This window comes from Grammomys surdaster, unplaced genomic scaffold (genome assembly GCF_004785775.1).
Source record: "Grammomys surdaster isolate TR1022 unplaced genomic scaffold, NIH_TR_1.0 125821, whole genome shotgun sequence".
NCBI lineage: Eukaryota > Metazoa > Chordata > Mammalia > Rodentia > Muridae > Grammomys > Grammomys surdaster.
Genome location: NW_021620651.1, coordinates 153,837 through 177,406, shown reverse-complemented (window position 1 = coordinate 177,406; position 23,570 = coordinate 153,837). Strand labels below are relative to the sequence as shown.

At 49.6% G+C, this 23,570-nt stretch overlaps 1 protein-coding gene across 1 annotated transcript in view; it reads right to left on the bottom strand.

Annotated features, from left to right (window-relative positions):
- Nucleotides 1-21,904, bottom strand: part of Tnk2 (tyrosine kinase non receptor 2) — a gene marked incomplete at its 3' end in the record, with an annotated part of 35,559 nt that extends 13,655 nt beyond the window's left edge. The window contains exons 1-3 of the mRNA XM_028789387.1: nucleotides 21,308-21,904; nucleotides 3,297-3,477; nucleotides 1,172-1,242 (exon numbers count right to left, since the gene is read on the bottom strand). Of these exons, the coding sequence (XP_028645220.1) occupies nucleotides 1,172-1,242; nucleotides 3,297-3,459 (234 nt within the window). The remainder of the gene's footprint in view (nucleotides 1-1,171; nucleotides 1,243-3,296; nucleotides 3,478-21,307) is intronic.
- Between the last annotated feature and the right edge of the window lie 1,666 nt (nucleotides 21,905-23,570).

Here is a 23,570-nt window from a genome sequence, read left to right as displayed (position 1 = left end):
CTCTGGGGGATGGTAGCCAGGGTTGGGGAGCAAGGTATGCCAGGCAGGGACTGAGGGATGCTGGGAACCTGGAGGCCAGGTTTGCTTTGGTGTGTAAAATATGCACTTCAGCCCCTTGTTCCGAAATCAAACACTAAGGGGCAGCTCAAATCTGAGGACCTTTTTGGACTCTGTCCCCTCCTCCCAGTAACTGAACTCGTAATATTTGCCAATAACATTCAACTTACAAGATCTACCTTAGCTACTGCAGCCAAGAGGGACCCTTTCCACAGTCCTGCATGGTAAGCTGGGTAATGGAGCCAATGTTGGGTTACTGAAGGCATGACAATCTTAGACAGGACCACCGATCAGACCTACTATGGGCTGGGGACTTGATCCAAAAATCCCACACTGCTTTTCTCTACTGTCAATAAGTCTCAACACATTCAGCCTTTGCTAAGACCTGGGCAATGGACCAGGACTGTGTCCCCAGAAAAGGCCACAGGCTCTCAAGAGACAGCCCCTTTGCCAGACTGCAGCCAGAAAATCTCTAGCGCCCAATCCTGGTCCTGCTGTTCTGCCCTGCTCACCCCTCACCCTAGTTCTGAGGCCAGAAGTAGGGAGGGAGGCCCTGGCTGGCTCACTTCCTCTCTCATTGTCTTCCAGACAATGGGCAAAGTTCCACTGAGTCAGATCAGGGACTCACAACACCACAGACCCAAATTAGGATGGGGGTGGGTGTGGGGAAGCTGTGGGGAAGGAAGCTGTCAGCAGAGCCAGTTGACTAAAGGAACCTGAAGACCGGGGAGCATGGGGGGAGTGTTAGGGGGCAGACAGAACAAGACAAAGACGTCCAGACAGTCCCCGCTACCACTTTCTGGACACTGGCCCGACACTCAGAGGAAGAAACACTTGTCAACAAGTCCCAGCTCCTGCACAGAGAGGCTGTGAAACCCTTTCAGCACACAGGCCACTCACGTGTCTGTCTGTGGCGGAGACAAACACTTAGCCAGGCAGCACCACAAGTGCCCTGCCAGATAAGAGCCTGGAGGAGGGAGGTCTCTACCAAGTGTGAGGGAATCGGTGAGATTATACCTCTGGGCAACACGAGAAGGCTCCTGGGCCTGGCAGCAGTGTAAGGCCCTTGGGCTGCCCCTCCCACCCCTCCAGCCCTCACAGCCTACCCACACACCTTGCTCATCCATGACTTGCGTTTGCACATGGCCTTCCTCCTCTTCACAGCCTCCCACAGCCGCCTCTGGCCTGCAAGGAGGGAAAGTGAACCGAGGGCTGTCAGACAGCTCACATACCCTCCCAAGGAGGCTGCTGTCCACCTGACTGGCTCCCTCAGTTCCTGGGATAGGCCCACCACTAGATACTGCTCAACCCAATGCCACCAACGGAATCAGTTGCCAACTAGGAGTTTCATTCACCCAATCTCTACATTCTACCTCTGGACGACTCTCAAACTGGCTGGAGGTGTTTATTCATCAAAACTCAACAGCTGTAGTGGCCAAGTACCTCGCCAACTCTCCAGACAACTCAGGTAAGGAAACACACAATTGTCTCCATTCTAAGGTTTCCTTCTCATATAATTTTCTTACACTGACATCAGACACTGCTGGCTCGTTTATGCCAATGTGACACAAGCTAGAGTCATCAGAAAAAGAACCTCAATTGAGAAAAAGCCTCCATAAGACTGTACACAAGCCTGTAGGGGATTTTCTTAATTAGTGATTGATGGGGAAGGACCCAGCCCATTGTGAGTGGTACCATCCCTGGGCTGGTGGCCTTAGGTTCTATAAGAAAACAGGCTGAGCAAATCATGAGCAAGCCAGTGAGCAGCACCCTCCATGGGTTCTGCACTAGCTCCTGCCTCCAGGTTCCTGTCCTATTGAGAGCTCCTGTCCTGACTTCCTTCATGAACAGCGATGTGAAAGTGTAAACTAGATAAACCCTTTCCTCAACAAGCTGCTTTGCTCATGGTGTTTCATACAGCTATGGTGCCCCTAACTAGGACAGAAACCAACTATCTAAGCAAAAGTAGCATAAGTTATTGTCTTTTTTTTTTTAAGCTTGTAAAACATTTGGCTATCTTGAGTTGGACACACTAAGGTGTCTGATTATGGCTTTTTTGAGACAGTCCATTGTAGCCCAGGCTGGATGACTTTGTTACATAGCTGATGACTTTGAACTACTGATCCTCTGCCTCCACCTCTTGAGATGTTTGTGTTTTGGTGCTGGGAATTAAACCCAGAACTTCACAGATGTTAAGTAAACACCTCTTAACAAGAGAGCTCTACCCACATCTCCTGATAAATTTCTCACTTCTAGATGGTAACTGCTAGTTTTAGTTTAGAAAGAAGCGAAAGATTAAAGTATCAGTGTGTTAGCAGCTGGAAAGATGTTCTTTAAAGGATTTTTTTTATTGTTATGTATTGTGTGTGTGTCAGTGTATGTATGAGGATGCCCATGGAGATGAGAAGAGCTGTCAGACCCCTGCAGCTACAGGCAGTTATAAGCTACCTGATTTAGATTTGGGAACCAAACCAGGGTCCTCTATAAGTGAACAATACACGCTTTTAACCACTGGGCCATCTCTCTAGCCCCATCTCATGGCATTAACCCCACTGGTGTTCAGAATGAAACAAAAGAGACACAGGAAATGCATCCCACAGATATCCCATCAAACACCAAGGGGGAAGGACTAGAGAGCAGACCTGGTAGCACAGGCCTGCAACCCCAGCTATCAGGGAGGCTGAGACAGGAGGTTAAGTCCATGGTCTTCCAGAGCAATAGAGGGTTCAAGGCTACCCTGGGTAACTTACTGACATTCTGTCTCAAAACCACAAAGTGCAGAAAAGATGGGCCAGAGCTAAAGTAGTGGAGCCCTTGGAGCCCTTGCCTGGCACTTGAAAAGTCCTAGGGTCAATTCCCAGTGTCTCTTTAAAAAGGGGTGGAGGCAGGGAGGCTTGGGGTGTGCTCACTGGTAGAACACCCAGGTGGCACAGGTTAGGCCCTAAATTCAATACCCAGTACCTGGGGAGAAAACCAAAAAAGGTGCACGAAATTAACTCTGGTGGCCACAGCTCTAAGATGCCATTCTCCTCAATTCCAATTCACATTCACATTCAACTACAAACCATCCCCTGGGCACCCTGTGAGCAGCACTCTCCTCACGCCTCCCACTCATCTCAGGTCAGAAGCTGGTAAAGCCCTCAGTTGCCATGACGAAGAGATTCTTCTTGTGCTGAGCCACGATGAATACAAATGAGGCAAATGGTCAGGGGAGAACACAAAGCCTGTGGGCTACCTACCAGGCCGGCCCATGCCAATCTTTTCCAGGTCTTCATTTTTGACGTATTCAAAATGAGACAGGCGGGTAATGTTGAGGTCATCCCGAAGCCTCAGGAAATACTGTTGTAGCTGCACCTCGGACAGCAGCTCCAGCAGCCAGCCTGTCCCCTCCTCCGGCTGCATGCTGCTGCTCCCCAGCCTCTGTAGAAATGAAAGAATAGCTGAGGGACCACGGGATGTGAGCAGATGGCAGACTTGCCCATCCATGCCCTTGGCTCACCCACATCCTATAACATTCAGAGCACTTTCTTGCTACCTAAAACAGCTGAGTCGGAGCAGCTGAGATGAGCCCAGAACAGGTTACCCTCTCCTGAAAATAGTGTGCTCTCAACACAGATGCAGTAAGATCAGGCACACACCACCCAGGCCCAGCATGAGCCTCCTGCTCCTACAATTCCCAGTGGTCCTGCCAACACAGTGCCAGGGGCTCAGACTTTCCCAGGCAGCTCAGCACAGCACAAAGAGTTACAAATGAGAATGATAAACCCTTGGTTCAAAACCTGGCTCTTCAACCAAGGATTGTGAGGCAGGCAGCTGGGCTGGTGGGGGGGCTTCCAAACAGTAAGCTGAGCTTTCCTAAGGACTGTGCAACCATCCCGAGAGAGGGTGTGTGTGCTTGTCATGGTGCACATGTATGGAGGGGGCTAGTGACAGCAGGTTGTAGGGGGCATATGAACATTAGTTATTTTGGAACACACGGGACAGAACTGAACATACAAATTCCATACAACTTTTCATGCAGGTAAAAACTGTTAGAATAATCAGAATCCAGAGACTTAGATTCCATTTTACATTTAAACAAGAAAATACTTTTGTAGTTTCAACGGGACCCGATTTTCCTTGAACTGTGTAAACTACCATGTAAACTGAGGAAAAGTCTACTTTACTTGGAACATGGCAAGAGTTCACTATCTGGATGAGAAACATTAATGAAGAATCTGCCATTATTATGTTGAACCATCATCAGTGGCTCCACTGAGGTCTGAGTGTCCCCGATCTTTCCTACTTCAGCCAGTAAATGACAAAATACATAAATGCTACAAACGACTTCCCTTTTATCTCTCCAATATTATTAGTTGACACCATGTTTACTGACTCTACATATACTTAGTATGTAACATTTCTATTAATTTTGTGAAGGGCAACAAAAATAATGTATTGATACTTCAAAACCAGAGTTATGGGGCTAGAGAGATGGCTCGGAGGTTAAGATTCTTCCAGAAGACCCAGATCCAACTCACAGCACCTACAGGGCAGCTCAAAATCACCTGGGGTTCCAGGTGATCTGACTCCCTCTTCTGGCTTCTTCAGGCACCGTACACAATGTGCAAAGACATACATGCAGGCACCCATATAGATAAAATAAAATAAAACTGAAAAGGCTGTAGTTACTATGCCAGTTCTAAGCATGAGCTGTACTGACTCTTATCCTCCACAAAACCATCTGTTTGCAAACAAAGTGTGTCAGTCACCACTCTTCCTGAGTAAAGCCCTAAGGTGTGTAGTGAACTCACTGGCCAGGCTCCACCGTTCACTGCCTTGGCCTTGGAGCAAAGTGAACCCACTGGCTATGTGGCATGGCTTCCAGATGAGGGGCTACTGACCCCCATCAGGACACGCAGCCCGAAGGCTTCCCTCCCTTCCCACCTCCTCAAGCCCTAGGCTCCAGGCTCCCCGTTCCCTTCTTCTGACTCCAGGTAACAGCTCAAAAACTTATCCTGGACAGGGAGTGTGCAGTGAAACGCAGAGGCCCTTCTCCTGATGCTACTAAGAAAGCACAGCGCAGCCTGTTTCTCTTCCCTGATTGATCAGGTAAGAAACCTCTCTGCTCAGCTTCCCTCCCTGCTCCCCAACCCAGAAACAGGGCTGCTATGGGGAAGGAGAGATATGAAGCCTAGGAAGAACACTGGGATCCTGGTGAAGAAAAAGGAGTCAGGTGGGGTTCTAGTCCTGTTCCTACTGCTAAGGCTGCAGTGACCTCCCTAAGTCACCCTCCAGCCCAGGTATCATTGTGAAGCACAGGCACTAGAGCAGTGACCTCTAGCTCAGGCAGTCACCGATGCTGTGTGTGTGGCCCATAGCTGGTGTGGAATCTACACCAGCTGTGTGTGACACACAAGGCTCAATGGCCTGCATGTAAGCATTCACTAGCCTGACCATCCAGAGACACCCCCCCCCAAGGATGAATGCAGCCTACAGAAAGGAAAAGCACTCCAACCCACAGACCTCAGGAAGGTGCCCCTCAGTCCTGCCTACTCCTTGCCCCTCTGTACAGTGCCGCTACTGAGGGGCTAACTCTGTCCAGAGCCAGTCCATTTCCCACCCCCAGACCCCCACTCACTGTGTACAGCCGTCGCCGCAGTCTGGCCAGGAGAGGGAAGGAGAGCTCAAGCCCAGGAAATCGACGGGCTGCTGGCATCTCCACAAACTCACGACTCTAAGTCACAGGAGCTATGGCCTAGTTCTAAAGTGGGCAGGCAAGGGCCCTAGCTCCTGAGTTTTATGCTCTGCCCAGAAGGTGGGGGGGGGGGGAAACCTGTCCTAGAAATCCCCCAGATCCCACACAGAAGTAGGAAACAGGGAAGAAGAATGGAGTGGTGGGTCTGCTCCCCCGCAAGCCCGGCTGGGTTTCCACAGCTGGTCGCAGGCTGGGTCCTCTGTCCTTTCTCCAGTGCAGTGCTCACAGCTCTGGTCCTACTCCCGGGCTTCCCCCACCGCCTGCTTGCCCGTCTGTCCTCCTTCCCTCCCTCCCCAGCTGAGCGGCTCTGACACTGGCTGAAAAAAGACCGTTCTGAATCTCAGCCAAGAGGACAGCAGGAATGGGGGGGGGGCACTCTTCTTCCCAGCGCTGGCCCTGCTGACTCCCCCCACACAAGGCTCCCTGTCTCTAGCTTCCACTGCAACCCTCATGGGTGCAGAGAAGCCCTGGGATCTCTGGGGGCTGTCAATCAAACAGCACATATAAAAAGGGGCTACAAGCCCCCTAAAGGCTTTTCTGGATCTATGGGAGTCTTTCTGGGATTCTGTAGACAGATACCTCAGAGACCCTCCCCCATACACGTCCCAACCTTGGCTGGGTGTCTCCTGGCTCAGACGCTAATGTGGCCCTGTTACCCTGGTGCCCGACGGAAATAGGAGGCAGGCAGCCTGCCAGAGTGGGACAATCCAGCCAAGAGCTGGGGGGGGGGGAATCTCCACCCCTCCTCTGGGATTGCCTTGTGTACTGCCCACAACAACTAGGGTGCATACTCCCCAGATTAGCTGGCAAAGATGCAAAACTCCCCCTAAATAAACAAACGTGTCCTAAGCTCTCTGCTGGGATACTCCTGCCTCAAAGCTATAGGAGATCAGGCCGTTGGATACATATCATGTACAGTACCCAATACATATAGCAGCCTTAGTCTACAGGATCTGAAGGCACTCCATCCAGCTTCTGTGTGCCCCCATACTCTTACAGCTAACAAATGGTCCCTCTGCCCCTCAAAAGTGCCAGCTGCTCTACCCACCCCCCCTTGTTACAGCCTGCAGATACACCTGACAGCTGCAGGAAGTTTTCTTCTGCTCCCCAGATCCCCACTCCCCACCCCCAGCCATGTCTAAGTGGCCCTGTTCCTGGTATACAGCTCTCTTGTCCGTCACTATCCAGCTGGCTGCCGGCTCAGGGAGCCACAGCTGGCTCATGGGGGAGGCAGCTGAGGTTGAGAGTTTTGGGGAGTCAGCATCCCAGACTCTCTTTCCAGGATCTCTTCTAGAATTTGAACTCCCTACTTGGAAGGACAACCATTTCCTATTCTAATTGGGGGGGGGCTCCCAGCAACAGCCCTTCCCCACTGACATTATTCATACAAAGACTGTGGATTGTCAAGTACAGCCTTTTTTCAAGGCTCAGCATATAATCAGTGTGAGGACTGAGGTCAAAGCTAAGGTCAGACTCCTCAGGATTCATGGACACTGCCTTTCTCCACAGGTTATCTGACCACACCCTCAAACTGGAGGGGGCTACAGCCTACCCATCAGACCTAGGAGCCTGCAGTTATTGGCAAATTAATCAAGTTGATTACCTCTACTGCAAGCTGGGGCTGATAAGGTTGGCCAATTTATAAATTCTAGGTACCCCAGAAAGGCATGCCTCAAATCCACTAGAACCCCATGTCTGATCCCCCAGATGTCTAAATAAGATGACCAGGCAGCTAACCCCAACTCAGGCAACATATGCTGCAGGGCTGGAAGCCGGGTCAGTCCCTGGACCTCTTTCCCCCCAGGGAAAACAGCCTTGACCTTTCGGCCTCTCAATTCCCAGGCACATTCCCCTGTCTCCTGCCAGCTGCTGCCCTCTCGAGGCTAGGAAAGAAAGTGCTCCATCTCCAAAGGGAAGCAAGCAGCCCTGTGAATACAGTGCCTTTTTCAAAAGCACACAAGGATATTTAGGTTGATACACATACTCAACGGGCCAATTAATGAGACAGACTCCCAAAGACACAGCTTCTTCCCACAACAGAGTGAACCTGAATACTAGTTGTGTGTCCTAGGCCCCTAACCTGCACTGCCGAGAGCCTAAAAGGCAGCTTATTTGGGCCCCTAGGGACCCATGCTTACTGAGTCAGATACCAGCATCAATAATTCACCACCACCATCACCTCAGACATATCCAACACACACACCACTCTGCATCCAGCCTCCTGGTCCCAGAGATCTAGGGATTGGGGGTGGGACGGGGAGGAAAAAAAAAGCACAAGCACCCTGGACTCTTAAGAAGCCCCTGCTGCAGAGAGCAGAGCTGGGCCGACAAATTACCAGCAGATGACGAAGCCTGAGCCCCACGTCGCTATCCCCATTACCTGCTGTCCCTCCTCGCCCCTAGCCAGGCGCTGGTAAGAAGATCTCTCCCCCATTGGGCCCGAAGTCCCACCACTGGGGCAGGGAGGAAAGCGGTGCTGCCCGCAGCCCCCGCCCCTCCACCAGCACCGGCAGCGGCAGCACCCGCAGCGTCACTGCCCTGCGTCGGGAGGGGGGGGGCAGGCGGGCCTCGAGCATCCTTCAGGAGGGGAGGGGCTGCTAAAGCGCCTAGGCTGGAAAGGCTCCAATCCTGGCACCTGCATGAATTCTAAGGGCTCAGGTTCACAACCAGCAGATTACCACATTCTCCCCTCGGGTTGAGCTTATGGGCATCCCCTCCCCAACCCTTAGCCCCCTCCCTAGCTTTTATTTTCCTCAGTGTAGAGGTGTCTGTCCTTCAGGCACCTAACCGCGGCGAGCAGTGCCAGCCGCGACCCTTAGGGAGCCAGAGCAGAGGCTCCACCCACTCTGATTTCAGAACCTCTGCTTCTCTCAGGTCACCTCCAGGACTGAAGCTCCAGGGCCACCAAATAGGACCTCTGAGATCCAAACACTCTGATGCTCAATAATACAATATGAGGGTCATCTAAGAAGCCACCGAAGCTTGTCTCCTACTTCACCGAGCCCCTCCTAGCAACTCAAACATCTTCCTCGATTACCCTCAGCACTACTCAGCTCCAAGAACACTTGGCCCCAACCTGCTGGGCATGCCTACAAGTTCTAACTGGTAGCTCCCTAACCCACTCCTCATGGAAGCCACACCCCCACCCCCACCCTCATAGGCAGGCTGACAGACCCAGCCTGGCCCATTGCCCTCATCTATCCAGAGCTGGACCTCTCCTTCCTCTCAAGACAGCACTGAGCCTGGGACTGAGAGAGTTAGGCAAACCAGTGTACTGGGGCCAGACTCTGACTTCAGAATTGGAGAGCCTAGACTGCCGCCGGAGAAGTCACTTCAACAAATGCGGGAAAAGGTTGCATCTCTGAGCCCTGGCTGGCGTGAGGTTATGGCCAGCCAGGGAGTGCCCCTGAATAGGCTTTTCTCTTCCTCCAACCCTCAGGGCCCTAAGGTAACACACACACACACACACACACACACACACACACACACACACCATGCACCCTCTCATTCCTATGGCATCAGAGACATCCTCTGACTCCATTCAACTAGTATTTAGAGCTCAGCTGAGCTCTGAGCACTCCCCCTTCCTGGGACAGGGCAGAGCAAAGAGGTCTAGAAACTTCTGCCATTATCCCAAGCCAGAAAAAAGGGATTCTGGGAGGGCACTTTGAGTTCCCAGCAGGCTTTCTCTTCACACAGCCCATCGTGAAACAGCTATGGCAGGGAGAGGGCTCTGCCAGGTCCTGGGTTCTAGTCTATATGCAAGTCTTGGTATCTTGCCATGGCAATGACAGAAACTAGTCTTCAAAACAGCTACAAGGATCCAAAGCCAGCAGGTTGGTGAGGAGGCATGGGACTCGCCCATCCCATTTTGCCCTGGCAGGCTGAATGAAGGCTCAAAATCATTCCCCATTCCTGTTCCCCCCCCCCCCGCTCACCTCCAACCCCATACTGTCATGAAATCCACAGAACCCAAACCAGCTCTGGGATCTGGGGACCTAGTCCATATAAGCAGCTGCCCTGTATGTCACTCTCCCCTTGAACTCTCCACACTACACAACTACAAGGCGCCAGCCCACCTTCCCTCTCCAACAGCAACAGTGAAGTCACAAATTCCCACAGAGAAGTAGATGTGACAAGCAACTTCCAGCCAAGATTTTTTCCCTCCAAAGCAATCTACCATATTCTTGGGAATATATGCCAACCTAACAAGCAAGCTTCTCTTCTCTGGTAAGCACAGAGGAATAACATCTTGGCAAAGAAGTGGAGGTCACAGCCTCGCCAAACCACAGACATAGGATTATCTTACCTCTCATATGAACCCCACCAAGTCGGGCCTGCTCAGCTCACCTCTATGTATGCAGGGCCCAAGCTTCTGGACCAAGGCCAGGCTGGTTCCCCTCAAGACCTCGTCCCAGAGGGAACTGTACCAAGCAACCCCACACCTTCAGGTCAGCGTGGTATGACATCACTGGTCTGAGGAGGCAGCTGGCCAGAGGCCAAGGAAGAGAAGGGAGTGATTCAGAGGCACACCATGGCTGCCCACACCCTCTCCCTCTTCAGGACAAGGGGCCCACTCACTCCCAAGGAGCTGACTAGCTGAGGTCCTGTGGTTGGGCCAGGCTGAGCTGTTTTCCCTAGGGACACTGGGCCTACAGACCAAGACTAGCCTGAAACCTCGTCATCATCATCCTTGTATTTAAAAAAAAAATGTTTTACTTGAAATCTGATTAATGAAATCATGCTTAGAGACATTTTAAAGCAGACATGATATTCAAACATAAACAGCATTCCTACCTTTAAGCTGGTCTGTCTTTATAATCACTACATCCTTTTTTGAGCACCATTCACTCTTTGAGCTGCTGTATTTCTTTTATTTCTGTCATTTTCTGTTTTTTTTTTTATAACTCACTGAATCCAATGACGCCCATGTGCTCATGGGTCTGAGGCTATCCATTGGAGCACAGGCCATCTACCACAGGCCACATCCCAAAAGAAAATGGCACTCCCTTCCCTATCAACTGCTATTTCTAAAGACTTCAGACCGAACCATTCCTTCTATTCTCAAAGAATGATTAACTCCCTGGGGTCCGATTCCTCGTTCTTAGGTCTCTACTCCTGTCAGGATTTACAGAGCAGTTCCAGCAGGATGCTGCACTGGTACCACAATCTGCATGTCCCAGCTTAGTGCACCACCCTCTGGTAACTCCTGCTGGGGATGCCCACTACTATTCCTGACTGGTAGCTACTCCAATACCTGCCCAGCATCCCAGGGGCAAACAGCACAAACCACCCCAGGCCAGAGCCACATCCTCACCAGCAGCCGAGACTCCTCCTTCCCCCAGGCCACCACCCAATCATCACTTTAAACCTCTTCAGCACTCCTCCTACCTACACCGAAAAGGTCTTTGTTATACCTGTCTCCTGGCCTTCAAGATGAATCCCTATAAATCTTTAAGACTCTAATCAAACGCGATCGTTTCTCTAAGCTCCCATTTTTTATCCTCAAACAGTTGCTTCTACCAATGCCCCCGGTTGTTAAAGGAATACATATAACTAAAAGAAGAAATACTCTCATGGAAGAGCCAAAAATATTTTTAGAAATTATTCATCATGGGGCTAGAAAGATGGTGGTTAAAAGTACTGGCTGCTCTTCCAAAGGACCAAGGTTCAATTCCCAGCACCTACATGAGCTTACAATGTTGCCTCTAACTCCAGCTCCCAGGATTATGACTCCCCCTTCTGGTCTCTGTGGGCACTGCACTCATGTGGTGCACTGTACATAGACATACTTTCAGGTGAAAACGCCCATAACACATAAAAAATATTATATTCCAGTCCTTAAAGAGTTGCTATTTGTGTAACTCTTTTGGTAAGTGCATAATTCTACTGTGATAGCCATTAGCACAGGCTTCTAATGTGGCTAGTGCCTTGTAAAATAGCCAGAATCCAACAAGAGTGAGTCAAAAAGGACTTCAGTCTTTGTGACAGACAATGGAGAAAGGTAGCCTCTTTCCCCATGAACTGCTGCAATTTGGCTGCTCAGTGGATACTAGGAACAAGTCAGATCACCCTCTCCTTGCCTTGGCTTTCCCCACTTTCCCCCTACCATGATGTAGCCCTCACTGGCCTTGAACTCTGCCTGTCTTGACCTTCCAATTACTGGGATTAAAAGTGTGTACCACCAGGCCCTATTGCTCCTCACTGTTTTCAATCCAGAGAAGACGATCCCTTCATGGAAAGAGGGACTATTAATCATTTCAATTACTTTTGCCCCAGACTCACTAAACTACCCAAGGACGACTCAGGCAGAGGAGAGTGTGAACCAGCCTTCACAGAACAGCCTTCTTACTGGACTACAGGGAACCAGATTTGGGCTCAGAATGCCACATGGGTCGACCAGATGGATGCCTGTATCTATAAGGCATTCCAATCTTATTGGGGAACTAAGGAAGGAAGAATGAAGTGCCAGAGGGAGAGTGGGATACAGAAACAGGAATAGAAGCATCTTAAGAATGAAGGGGAAAAAAAGAATGAAGGGGGTTCACCCCCTTCAACTTCAGACAGAGAGGAGATGCTGCCTCCTCAGCCTGCGCTAAGCACCCACATGAAGGTCTTGATAGGACCATGACGTTGTTTTGTGCTCCCCAGCTAGAGAAGCACATTCATATCCACAGCATCCTATCATGTTCCTGGATCTCTGTCTTTCTCCTATCAATGCCCCAGCAATGTGTGACCAAGGACAAATGCCTATAGCTGTCCAGGTTTCCCACCCATGTGTGACGCACACTTTTGCACCAGGACTTAGACACCAACTTGCAGATCTCTCACCCACTGCCCTGCCCAGGGTACCCTCATAGCACCAAAACCCATCACTGGCTCCAGGGGAAGGGGGGGACCTGGGGGGGAAGAGGATAGTGCAGTCAGCCACTGCCAGAGCTCTTCCAGGGCAGGGTAGAGTCAACCAGCTGGCCACCCTGCCTACTTCTGACTCTAGCTTTGCCCACCCCCACTCCTTCAGCAAGAGCCTTGAGCTGAAGTGGCCTATTGTTGAGCCCTGGCAGAGGGGTGAGGGAAGGAGCAGCAGCAAAGGATGCACCAGAGCTGCGCTGTAGAACATTCACCGCGCGACGTCACTGCCCACACCCTTCAGACCAAAGCCCCAGCAACTGCAGCACAGTCACTGCTGTAGGCTTGAGGCCCCCAGAGAGTCTGGGAATAGTGAAAGTGTCAGTGTACTTCAAATCCCACTGCATCCTGCCTGTTTGATCACAAGCAAACTTTAGATTCTGATTGGGTAAGGGACGTGCTTGGCCCAAAGCATGAAAGGAGGAGTCATCAGGAGTGGACAGACACCAAGAGGTGAGGAAGAACAACTGTTTGTTCTTGGGCCACAAAAGGCAGTGTCAAAAAGAGGTGAGGTGTTGGAAGAGAAAGCTAGAAATGCTCAAATACAAGAATGTGACTAGTTAACTCTTTAAGGACTAATAATACCTCTAGTCTACCTTCCCAACCCAAACCCCAAGTGACCAGCCCTCTACTACCCTGCAGAGACCCTTTTATTTGCATAAAGAAACACACTAGGTCTCTGCACAGCATCCCAGGAGGCATTGCTGACAACAGGGAGAGCCACACCGCAAACAAGGAGAACACACAGAAATGTCAAGATCACAGCTCCTTTCAATACCTGCTCCAGAAACCTGGGGGCTCCCTGCTGGCAAAACAAGAGATGTCTTCTAGACTCCAACCAAGCCAAGAAAGATATAAAGACACTCAAACTAGAGATTTCTAATAAATTACCTGTTCCAAAGTCATCACATAAACTGGTCAACAAGCCACCCAGCACCACAGCCTCACAAGCTTCTTCCTTGATTAGAAGCAGACAACAAAAATTTATCAAATACCAAATAAAGTCTCTAACTTGGGAGAGAACAAAACACAAAAAAGCAACTGAGGAGGGGAAAAAAACGGGCTCTGGAGAACAAAATTTCAGACAGAAAATTCTCAGTAATATGCTCACACTGATAAAATGTATTGACAAAAGAACATGGGCTGTTTTTGTTTTTAATCCAAGGAAACAAAGTATCAAAAACTGGGCTATAGAGATGGCTCAGCCCTTTGGGTTCATGCCTGTCTCCAAGCCTGCCTCCTAAATTTGATTCCCAGGAAACATAGTGGAAGAAGAGTATCAACTTCCACAAGCTAGCCTGTGATGGCCGTACATGGGTCATCATAGCGTGTGTGCGCACACATGTAGTGTTTTAAGATCACACATCTTGGGCTGGAGAGATGGCTCAGTGGTTAAGAGTACTGACTGCACTTCCAGAGGTCCTGAGTTCAAATCCCAGCAACCACATGGTGGCTCACAACCATCTGTAATGAGATCTGATGCCCTCTTCTGGTGTGTCTGAAGACAGCTACAGTGTATTCATATATAATAAATAAACAAATAAATCTTTAAAAAAAAAATCACACATCTTAAGAAAGCAGAAGGTAGGCTAGGGAGATGCCTGCAAAAGTGCAAGGACCTGAATCTGTCTATGAATCTACACAACCCCACTTTAAAGCCAGCAAGGTAGCACTGGCTCTGTCACAAAATGAAGGAGAGGACTAGGGTTGTCCCTTAATTTTCTTCACACATGTACTACAGCATGTGCACATCCACACTCACACACACAAATCATATACACGAGAGAGAGAGAGAGACAGAGGGAGAGACACAGAGACATACAGCATACCCATTCTGAATAGCAGGCAGGCTCACAGCATGAATTTCTAAGTTCAGGCTACTGTTTTGTTGTTGTTGTTATTGTTGTTTTTAAGATAGAGTTTCTCTGTGTAGCCCTGACTATCCTGGAACTCTTCTTTGTAGACCAGGTTGGCCTCAAACTCAAGAGACTGCCCTGCCTCTGCCTCCCAAGCACCGAGATTAAAGGCATCTGCCGCCATGCCTGGCTGACCACTGTCTTTTAAACCTAATGTACACTCAAGCCACAAATGCAGGTTCTGAATTCAAAGATAAAGGTTGACTCCAGGAGTTTGAATTTATAACAAGCTCTTGAGAGATGCTGTTGTCACTGGTCCATAAGCAAGGCTCTCTTAGCTTAGTTCTTTGTCCAGCTGTGCACTGAAATCACCTGGGCGTTTTGAAAATGTCAACATTGGATTCCATTTTGTATGAGTCTAATCAAATTGGTCTAAGCAGTCTTGAAGCCTCCTTAGATGGATTTGAACTTGGGCTGAGAACCACAGCTCTAGACAAACCTATGATTATGGCAACCATTTGTCCTGGCCTAGTCAATCCATTTTCAAATACTGCTGCCATTGTTGACATGGTAGTTTTTTAAAAATATTTACTCTTCACATCATGAAAATCAGCATAAGTTACAGACCTAGTCACCATTCAGACAGTTGTAAATACTAAGCCTGGTTAACATCAGTGGAGAAGGAATTAACAGTGCCGAAAGAAATTTATTCTGAGAATTTTCCCTTATTAGATTCCCATACTCATCCTGACCTTTCAAAACACATTTTTTTTAACATGACTTTTAAGTTTCAGGGAGTTAAGGCTTTCTGGGAAGAAGACATGTTTTAGGGAGCTGTGGATTGTGGATTATCTAATGGGACAGTAGAGTTTCTTTTCTTTCTTTCCTTTTTTTTGTTTTTGTTTTGTTTTGTTTTGTTTGTTTGTTTGTTTTGAGACAGGGTTTCTCTGTATAAGCCTGGCTGTCCTGGAACTCACTCTGTAGACCAGGCTGGCCTTGAACTCAGAAATCCACCTGTCTCTGGCTCCCAGGTGCTGGGATTAAAGGTGTGTGCCACCACTGCCCGGCGGACAGTAGAGTGTCAACAGTCCTTCATGCAGCAAAGGACTAGAATGACTTTAAACTTCAACACTCTTATGGTGTGGGTAGGAAGTGTTCTCAGAAAGGCTCATGGTCAAGGCTTGGTCACCAGCTTTTGGTGCTACCAAGAGGTGACTGGATCATGAGGTGTCTGACCTGGTCAATGAATTAATCATTTGAGTCATGATCTGAGGCATTAGCAAGACATGGCTCTGGCTAAAAGAAACAGGTCGCTGAGGACGTGCTTTTGACACCTGCCCCTTCCAGTCTACCTCCCTTCCTACCTCCAGGAAATTCGAAGCACTGCTCTGCCATGCCCTACTGCCAGGACAGACTGCCTCACCATATGCCCAAATGCCAGAGAGCTAAATAACTAACATAAGTGCAAACTATGAAACCTGAAACACAGCGGCTCACACCCTCAACACTTGCAAGGGAAGCAGTTTCTGACCAAATCTCTATATTCATATAACCATCAACTAAGCATAGGCTGGTGTGGGCACTATTAAGGGCTCCTTCTTCAGGATACTACACAGGATGTGTGCTACCAAAACCATCAAGGGGGAGGAAGTATGGTTTGAACAGGAAATGGCTCCACAGACTCAAGTGTTCTGGTATACTGTCCCCAGCTAGTGATGCTGTTTGGGTAAGCTATGGGGCTTTAGATGGGGGTAGCTAGAGGAATGGGGGATTTACAGCCCTGACTCCAGCCCATGTGTTCTCTGCTTCCTGGGCTGAAATGAGGAGTGAGCCATACCATATAGTCCTGCTACCATGGAAGGAGCTGCCTGCTACCATGCCTTTTCCAGCCCCATGACGAGCTGTATCTCCTGACCATTGTATCATCCCTGTCAAGAAAGAAAACAAAGAGTCTGGCAGTAGTGGTACACACCTTTAATCCTATCAGAGGCAAGCAGATCTCTGAGTTTGAGGCCAGCCTGGTCTACAGAGTGAGTTCCAGGACAGCCAGGGCTACACAAAGAAACCCTGTCTCAAAAAAACAAACATAAAAACAAAACAAAATGAAAGAAAGGAAGGAAGGAAGGGAGGAAGGAAGGAAGGGAAGAAGGAAGGAAAGAAGGAAGGAAGGAGAAGAATAAAGTCTGTTTGATACTGATCTGGTTTGGTTAGAAGCCTGAAACCTTTCTATCCAGGATATTTTTGCATTAAATCCTGGAGGCTGCTCTACAGTTGTTTTTTAGCCACTGCTGTGTTTAGTAATATGAGAGCGTGGTTCTTTGTATGGAGTTGTGTACACTTTTCTTTGCATAGTTGACTGTGTCAAATAAGTTAAAAAAAAAAAACCCTAAAAGTTATAAATGGTAGTGGACACCTTTAATCCTAGCACTTGGGAAGCAGGGTCAGGTAGATCTCTGTGAGTTCAAGGCTAGACTGGTCTACAGAGTGAATATCAAACCAATCAGGTATACATGGTAAGGCCCTGTCTCAAAAAATAAATTTTAAAAAAATTTAAATTTTCTTGTAAAAGGGGTTGGGGTTAGAAAAATGGCTCAGCACTTAAGAGCACTGGCTGCTCTTCCAGAGGACCACAGGGCAGCTCACAGTTGTCTGTCCAGGGGATCAGGTGCTTCCTTTTGACCCCTGTTGGGCACCAGACACATATGTGGTACATATACAGACATGCTGCCAAAACCCTAACACAATGCGCACAAAAATAAAGAAAATCTAAGAAGAAAGAAAATAATGGGCAGCTAGCTTTATCAAGATGAAAGAGAAAAAAGTGTCCTAAGTTTAGAAGATGAGCTGAAACCCCAGGGAAGGCACAGGGTTTACAATCCAGAGTGCTAGGAAGGAAGCAGCCCCAGAGATTTCTGCCAAAGGCCCCTAAGAATCTGCTGAGCATGGCTCTCATGAATGAAGAAACTGACCAGACCAGGGGAGAGGACCACCCGAAGGATAGGAAGGCAACAGTGCCGAGCACTTACCAGGCCAGGAGAGTACCTGCTCTCACTAGTAACTATTTACATTATTTTTTATTATTACTCAAAGTACCTTAAAAGTTAAGGTGCTTGTTTAAACAAACCAGTATCAGTGTGGTATGGGTTCTGTAACATAGCCGTTTCAAAGAGGGGAGAAATGAAAGCACATTATTTCTTACTCTAATATCACTTGACTATGGAAAGTAAAAAGCAAATACTATAAATGCCACAGTCATACAAAAAAAGCTTTCTGAAGCAAAGACACACACATTCTTTTTGGACACAGGGTATTGCTCCACATACAGTCAGAGTTGGCCCAGCCCTCTCACCTCCATCCTGAGTGCTAGAGCTGCCAGCAAGCAACACTATGCCTGACTCCACAAAAGTGCTTAGCAACCCAGGCGTGGAGAGCATACCTATAATCCCAGCACTAGGGAAGAGGAGGCTGAGGCAGGAGGGCTATACAGATTATTTTAGCAAGTTCAAGGCCAGCCTGGTTGTAGATGCCCAACCTGAAAAAAAACAAAACCCAAAGCTTAACAAACTAAATACAAGGAGTACATATATATGCTATTATGTGATTCATGTTAACAAATCAAAACAGAAATTTCATTGACTGACAAAAAGCATCTGGCCTAAAGTCCAACAACCAACCATTCTGATTAACCCAGGCATTCAGGAGGCCGAGGTAGGTGGATCTCTGAGTTCCAGACCAGCCTGGTCCAGGACAGCAAGGCTACACAGAGAAACCGTGTCTCAGAAAACAAAGAACAAATAAACAACTCTCACCAACAGGAACAGAAGGAGAGTTTTCAAACTGATGTATTGTACACACACACATACACACATACACACACACACACACACACAAACCAAAGCAAAAGCATGCTTGATGGTGAAGGACTTAATGTTTTCCTCAGGGATCAGAACTGAGGTACCTATTATGACATAGCTATTATGAACAGGCAAGAAAAGGAAACAGATTACAAGCACAGAGGTCAGAAAGAAAAAATAAAACTGTTTTTGCTAGTCAATGATCCGGAGACTACCAAGAAAGTGGAACCTCTAGAAAAGCTAAAATATGCTAGAACTAAGTCAGTTTTAAGAGGTTTCAGGACTCAAGGACCAACTCAAAAGTCAGTCATTGTGATACTCATCTGTAGTTTCAGCACCCAGGCAGGCCTGAGAACTCAAAGTCAATCTGAGTTCAATTCCTAGATCCCACAGGTGGCCGGAGAGAACCTACTCTGGACAGCTGTCTCTGACCACATGTGCATCTGACTGGTTCAAGGCCACCCTCAGCTACATAGGGAGTTTGAAGTCAGTCTGAAATACATAAGATCCTGTCTAAAAACAAAAAAATAAAAAGGTCTAGCAAGATGACTCACTTGTTACTTTTACCACACCTGACCACTTGAGTTAGATTCCTGGACCCACATCATGAAAGAACACTGGTTCCCAAAAGCTTTTCTCTGGTGTAATACACACGCACGCACACACAGTGCAAAAATAAAGTCAAAACAACAGCAGAGTACAACGAAGGGAGAAACTGAGAGAAAGGGGGAACAGCTAAAACGAAAGCCACAGACTACGAGAAAACATACGCAAACTATGCATTTCATAAGATTTATAATACGAATCTATTTTACAACTCCTTTAAAACAATATGAAAAAGATGCAGGATGAGTAAACAATGTGAACAGACACCCAACCAAAAATGCCCGGATGGCAAACGAGCACATGAAAAGACACCCAGCATTAGTCACTCAAGGGTGTTAATTATAGCCATAGTCATACACTATAGACCTCCCAGAATGCCTAAAGTTAAAGATACCACAAGACAATGTATGGTAGATGTAGAAAATTGTTCAACCATTTTGAAAACCAGCCTGTCTGGTAGGTTTTGAGGGTTGAAGTTTTTGGGGGATGCTGTTTGTTAGCTGGGCTGGGTCCTGCTGGGTTTTAGCTCCTAGGCTCCTGCAAGGAGCTTCTGGCCCAAGGTCCCAAGGCCTACATGTACATGTCAGCAAAGCCAGCTATTTATTTTAATATTATTTTCTCATTTGTTTAAAAAACATTTTTACTTAATTTTTAACTGGTTTATGAAAGTGTAAATATGGGTTATGTGATAAGTCTAGGAGTTCCTTTAAGATTAAAATGCTCACCTACAATATAATCCATCCCTTCTAGCCCTAAGAATATACCTGGGAGAAATAAAAGCCTAAATCCACACGAAGACAAACACGATCATTCAAAGAAGCTGTACCTGTAATACCAAATCAGGGAAATGGATATAAAGACAATGACACACACATAAGAGACTCCTGACAATGACTGGGAAAGGACCAATGATACCTGCAACTACACGGGTGAGATGTGAGACAGGGATGCTGCTCCAAAGAAGCCAGACTCTAAAAGGTCACTAACTGGTTGCCATTTACAGAGTCCTAGGCACAGCAAGCCCAGGGAGTACTTTAGAGCAGACCAGTCCCGTGAAGGTGTATGCTTATATATGTGCTGAGAGCAGAATTCTCTCCACAGAAACCAGTGAACCAGAACCACTCTGGTCATTCCAGGAGAGCTTGACACCATGGACGCAGCAGCTAAACTTCCGGTGTCTGAATGTTTGAGAGAGATGAAGCTGACAGACGGGTTGGGTTTGCAGAGTCGGCAAACCGGCTCCTCCAGCACCACTACCCCTTCTTCTGCCCCCACACGAGAACCCTATCTCCACCCAGGCCGGGTCAGAACTGTGTATGGGAGTCCATCTGACTCATAAGCGCACGGTGGGCTAGGGCAGAGACATTCCCGGTGACAGATCTGAGACTCTGAATCCATCCCACTGGTGAGCTGGAGATGCAAGAGTTCTTGACAAGGCTAGAGAAAGAAAGACAGAGGCTGTAAGCTGTCAACTTAGCCCACCTGGCCAGGAAAGAGGTGGGCTCATGTGTCAACAAGAAGTCAAATCTAGCCATTGGCCTGTACGCTTCACTTCTAGGCGGCGCCAAGAACGATCCAGGCGTCTGAGGTGAGAGTGTGAGGAGGTCTTACTAGGATATCACAGGCTTCTATTTGCCAGCTTCCAGAGTGAGGTCAAGGCCTGGGTAGCAGCCGCTGGTCCATCTTCCTTTCCCATTCCATTCAGAAACGAAGACCTCACCAGTTGCTCTCCGCTCTTCTACCCAAACTTGGCTTTGCGCCCACAGCATAATCAACCGTGACAAAACCGTGTGGCAAGGCTCAGGCCAGGCTCGTGCCCAAGTCACTACTGGCTGCGACACTCACGTGACCAACAGGACTACAAGATAAGGCACGGCTAATGCAATGGCTAATGCAACACTGCCCATTTCCCCTTTCTGGAGGACTGGAGGCCAGCGATGCAGGTTGCACAACATCTTGCACAGAGAGGCACACCTACCTCCCCCAGCAGACAGGTGGAGGGGGATGACTTAGTCCCTGCAACTCTAGCCCTGGGGCTATCCTACCTTCTCTTCCCTCTGCCTATACCAGGCAGCCATTCAAATGGTTTCACAGCCTGTCTAGACTTGAAAGAGGTGACTACTCCACTACAGCTGCTGCTACGTACAATTGTATGAGGTGTGTGTGTGGGGGGGAGGAGGATGCTTCCCAGGTTGGTCAACCTGAGAGGACAAGGGACGTTTGAAACCCATTCTCAGGTGCTTCTAAACACATCAACTTCAGCTGGTAACAAAATTGGCCTTACCTACCTGAGTTTTCAGCTGTCCCCAGGCAGATACAGCTTCGAGGATGCTCAGACTTGAGGTAGCAGAGAGGATCTTGCAGGCCAGAGCCTACCCTCCAGCAATGGCTTCCAAAGGTCAGGTTCACAGCGTTCTTCTGTTCCCCAAACCCCTACATTTTCCCGCATTACTTTTGGCACTAGAGCAACCCTGATGCCAGCAAGGCAGTTTGCAGATTACCACCGTCTTCGCCGTCTGCGCCTGCGGGTCCTGTGTCCCTCTTGGAATCTCTCTCCCCCAGGGGACCCTTTACCGTTCAGATATGTTTCCTGAACAGCCCTCACTACCTGGCCCTCTTGCACCCCCGGCAGCCAATTTGCTTCCTGCACCCCCAAGCGCCCTTCTCCTTCAGGCCCCTGGGGCCCTACAGGCCTGGCTCTCCCCAGCAGCTCGGGTCTGTCCCCACTCCCTGAGGATGCTCCTAGGAGCACCGCCTCCCCGCCCAGGTGCCTGCAGCTTTCCCAGCTGCGCTCGTCCGAACTTTCGAGCTCCTCCGTGTGCGGGCACGAGCCGTCCGCCAACTCGGGCAGCTCCTCCGGCTGCCGCAGAAGCCTGCGTGGGCTGCCCTCCCCGCGCTCCTGCACCCCGGCACGGGCCTCGCCGCGCTCCTGCACTGCGGGGCCGCCTCCCCCCTTCTCCTGCTGCTGCCTGCGGGGCCCCAGGCCCTCCTCCTGCGCCACCGGCCCGCCGGCAGAGCCCGTCCAGCGCGCCGGGCGCCTCCAGTCCGCGGCGTCGGGCGGCCCCCACACTACCCCCAGGCTGGGCTCGTGACCGCGGCCGCCCCGCTCCTGCACCCCCAGCCCCACGCCGCCCTCCTCCTGCACGGCCGGACCCACCCCGCCCTGTTCCTCCACGCCGAGCTTCAGCCCGCGAAGAAGCTGCGGGCCCCAGCTGAGCCGCCCGACGCGCGCCGGCTGCTGCTCCGGCAGCGCGGGGCTCAGCCCGCCACGCTCCTCCTGCGCCCCCCGCCGGCGACCCCCAGCGCCCGCCGCGCCGCGCACGCGCCTGCCCCCCAGAGGCCGCGCGCTCCCGCCCCTCCAGATGGTGCTGCCCTGCGCGCCCCCGCCCCGCGGCTTCCGCCTCGGCCCCGAGCGGGCCCGGCGTCCCGCCCTCGCCTCCCACAGTCGACCTCGGCCACCCCTGCGCCGCGCCGCAGGTGCTGCGGCCCCGCGAGCCCGCGGCCCTCCAGCCGGGTTCTCAGAGCCCGCGCGCGCCTGCGCCGCCCCAGGGGGTGGGTCCCACTGGGGTCGCTCCGCCTTCTTAAAGGGCCCTGGCCCTTTTTTGCTCTCCCCCCCTCAAAAAAAGTGAAGTTCAAAATTAGGAGGTTCCATCGATTAATAAATTCAAGTGAGAAGAAGTCCCGGAATAAGAGTCTGAATTTAGGGGGAGGGATGGCAGTGGAGAGGAGGATAAGGGGCAATGTAACACATTGAGACAGGGAGAGTCTCACTAACAGCCCAAGCCAGCTTCGAACTTGTGACACTCCTTGCTGTTGTCTCCTGAATGTTTGAAATTCTAAGAGGCATTTCAACTCCTGCAGGTTTGCCCTGTGAGACTGAAAACTCACTTCTACCTGTTCTCAAGTGCTTCTGCTTCAGACACTGGAAGCATTCCATTCTTTCCCTTTCCAGAACAGGGGGGTTTGTCTCCAGACAGTTCTCTTCTGATGGGAGCTTTGGTTAGAAATTGCCCTCCCAGTGCCATCATCCTCCCTCCCCACTCCTCCCTCTTGAGTCCTCTCTTCCTTGCACACATGTAGCCTTCTTCTCCCCCAGGAAGAAAAAAGACAGTGGGACTCCCAGGGTCAATGCATGTGATCTAGCCCAAACGGAAGCAGGTCTAGACAGCAAGATCTAGAAGTCACGGGAGAGACCCATGACTGCCTCCACTTCATCTATAAAGTGGACATAATAAAATGAGGATGAAGGGTCAGCCATCAGGGTAGGTAGGAATAAGTGGCTGTCTCTTTGTGTGTGGGTTAACCTTGGACTTGCTGTACTTGTACAGCATTCTAAATTCTTGAGAAAAGCTGCCCCTAAATAACTAAGATGTTGACAGATAAGCATACTTTAGGTTTTCAAACTCCAATTTGGTAACCATCAGATAACGTCAGAATGTATAAGGCCACTCCTTATTCTAGTCCTGTGTTTCACCTAACAAAAAGCCATGCAAAACACTGTGAGTTTTAACTTGCAGCAAAGTAGTGTGTGTGTGTGTCTAAAGGGTTACC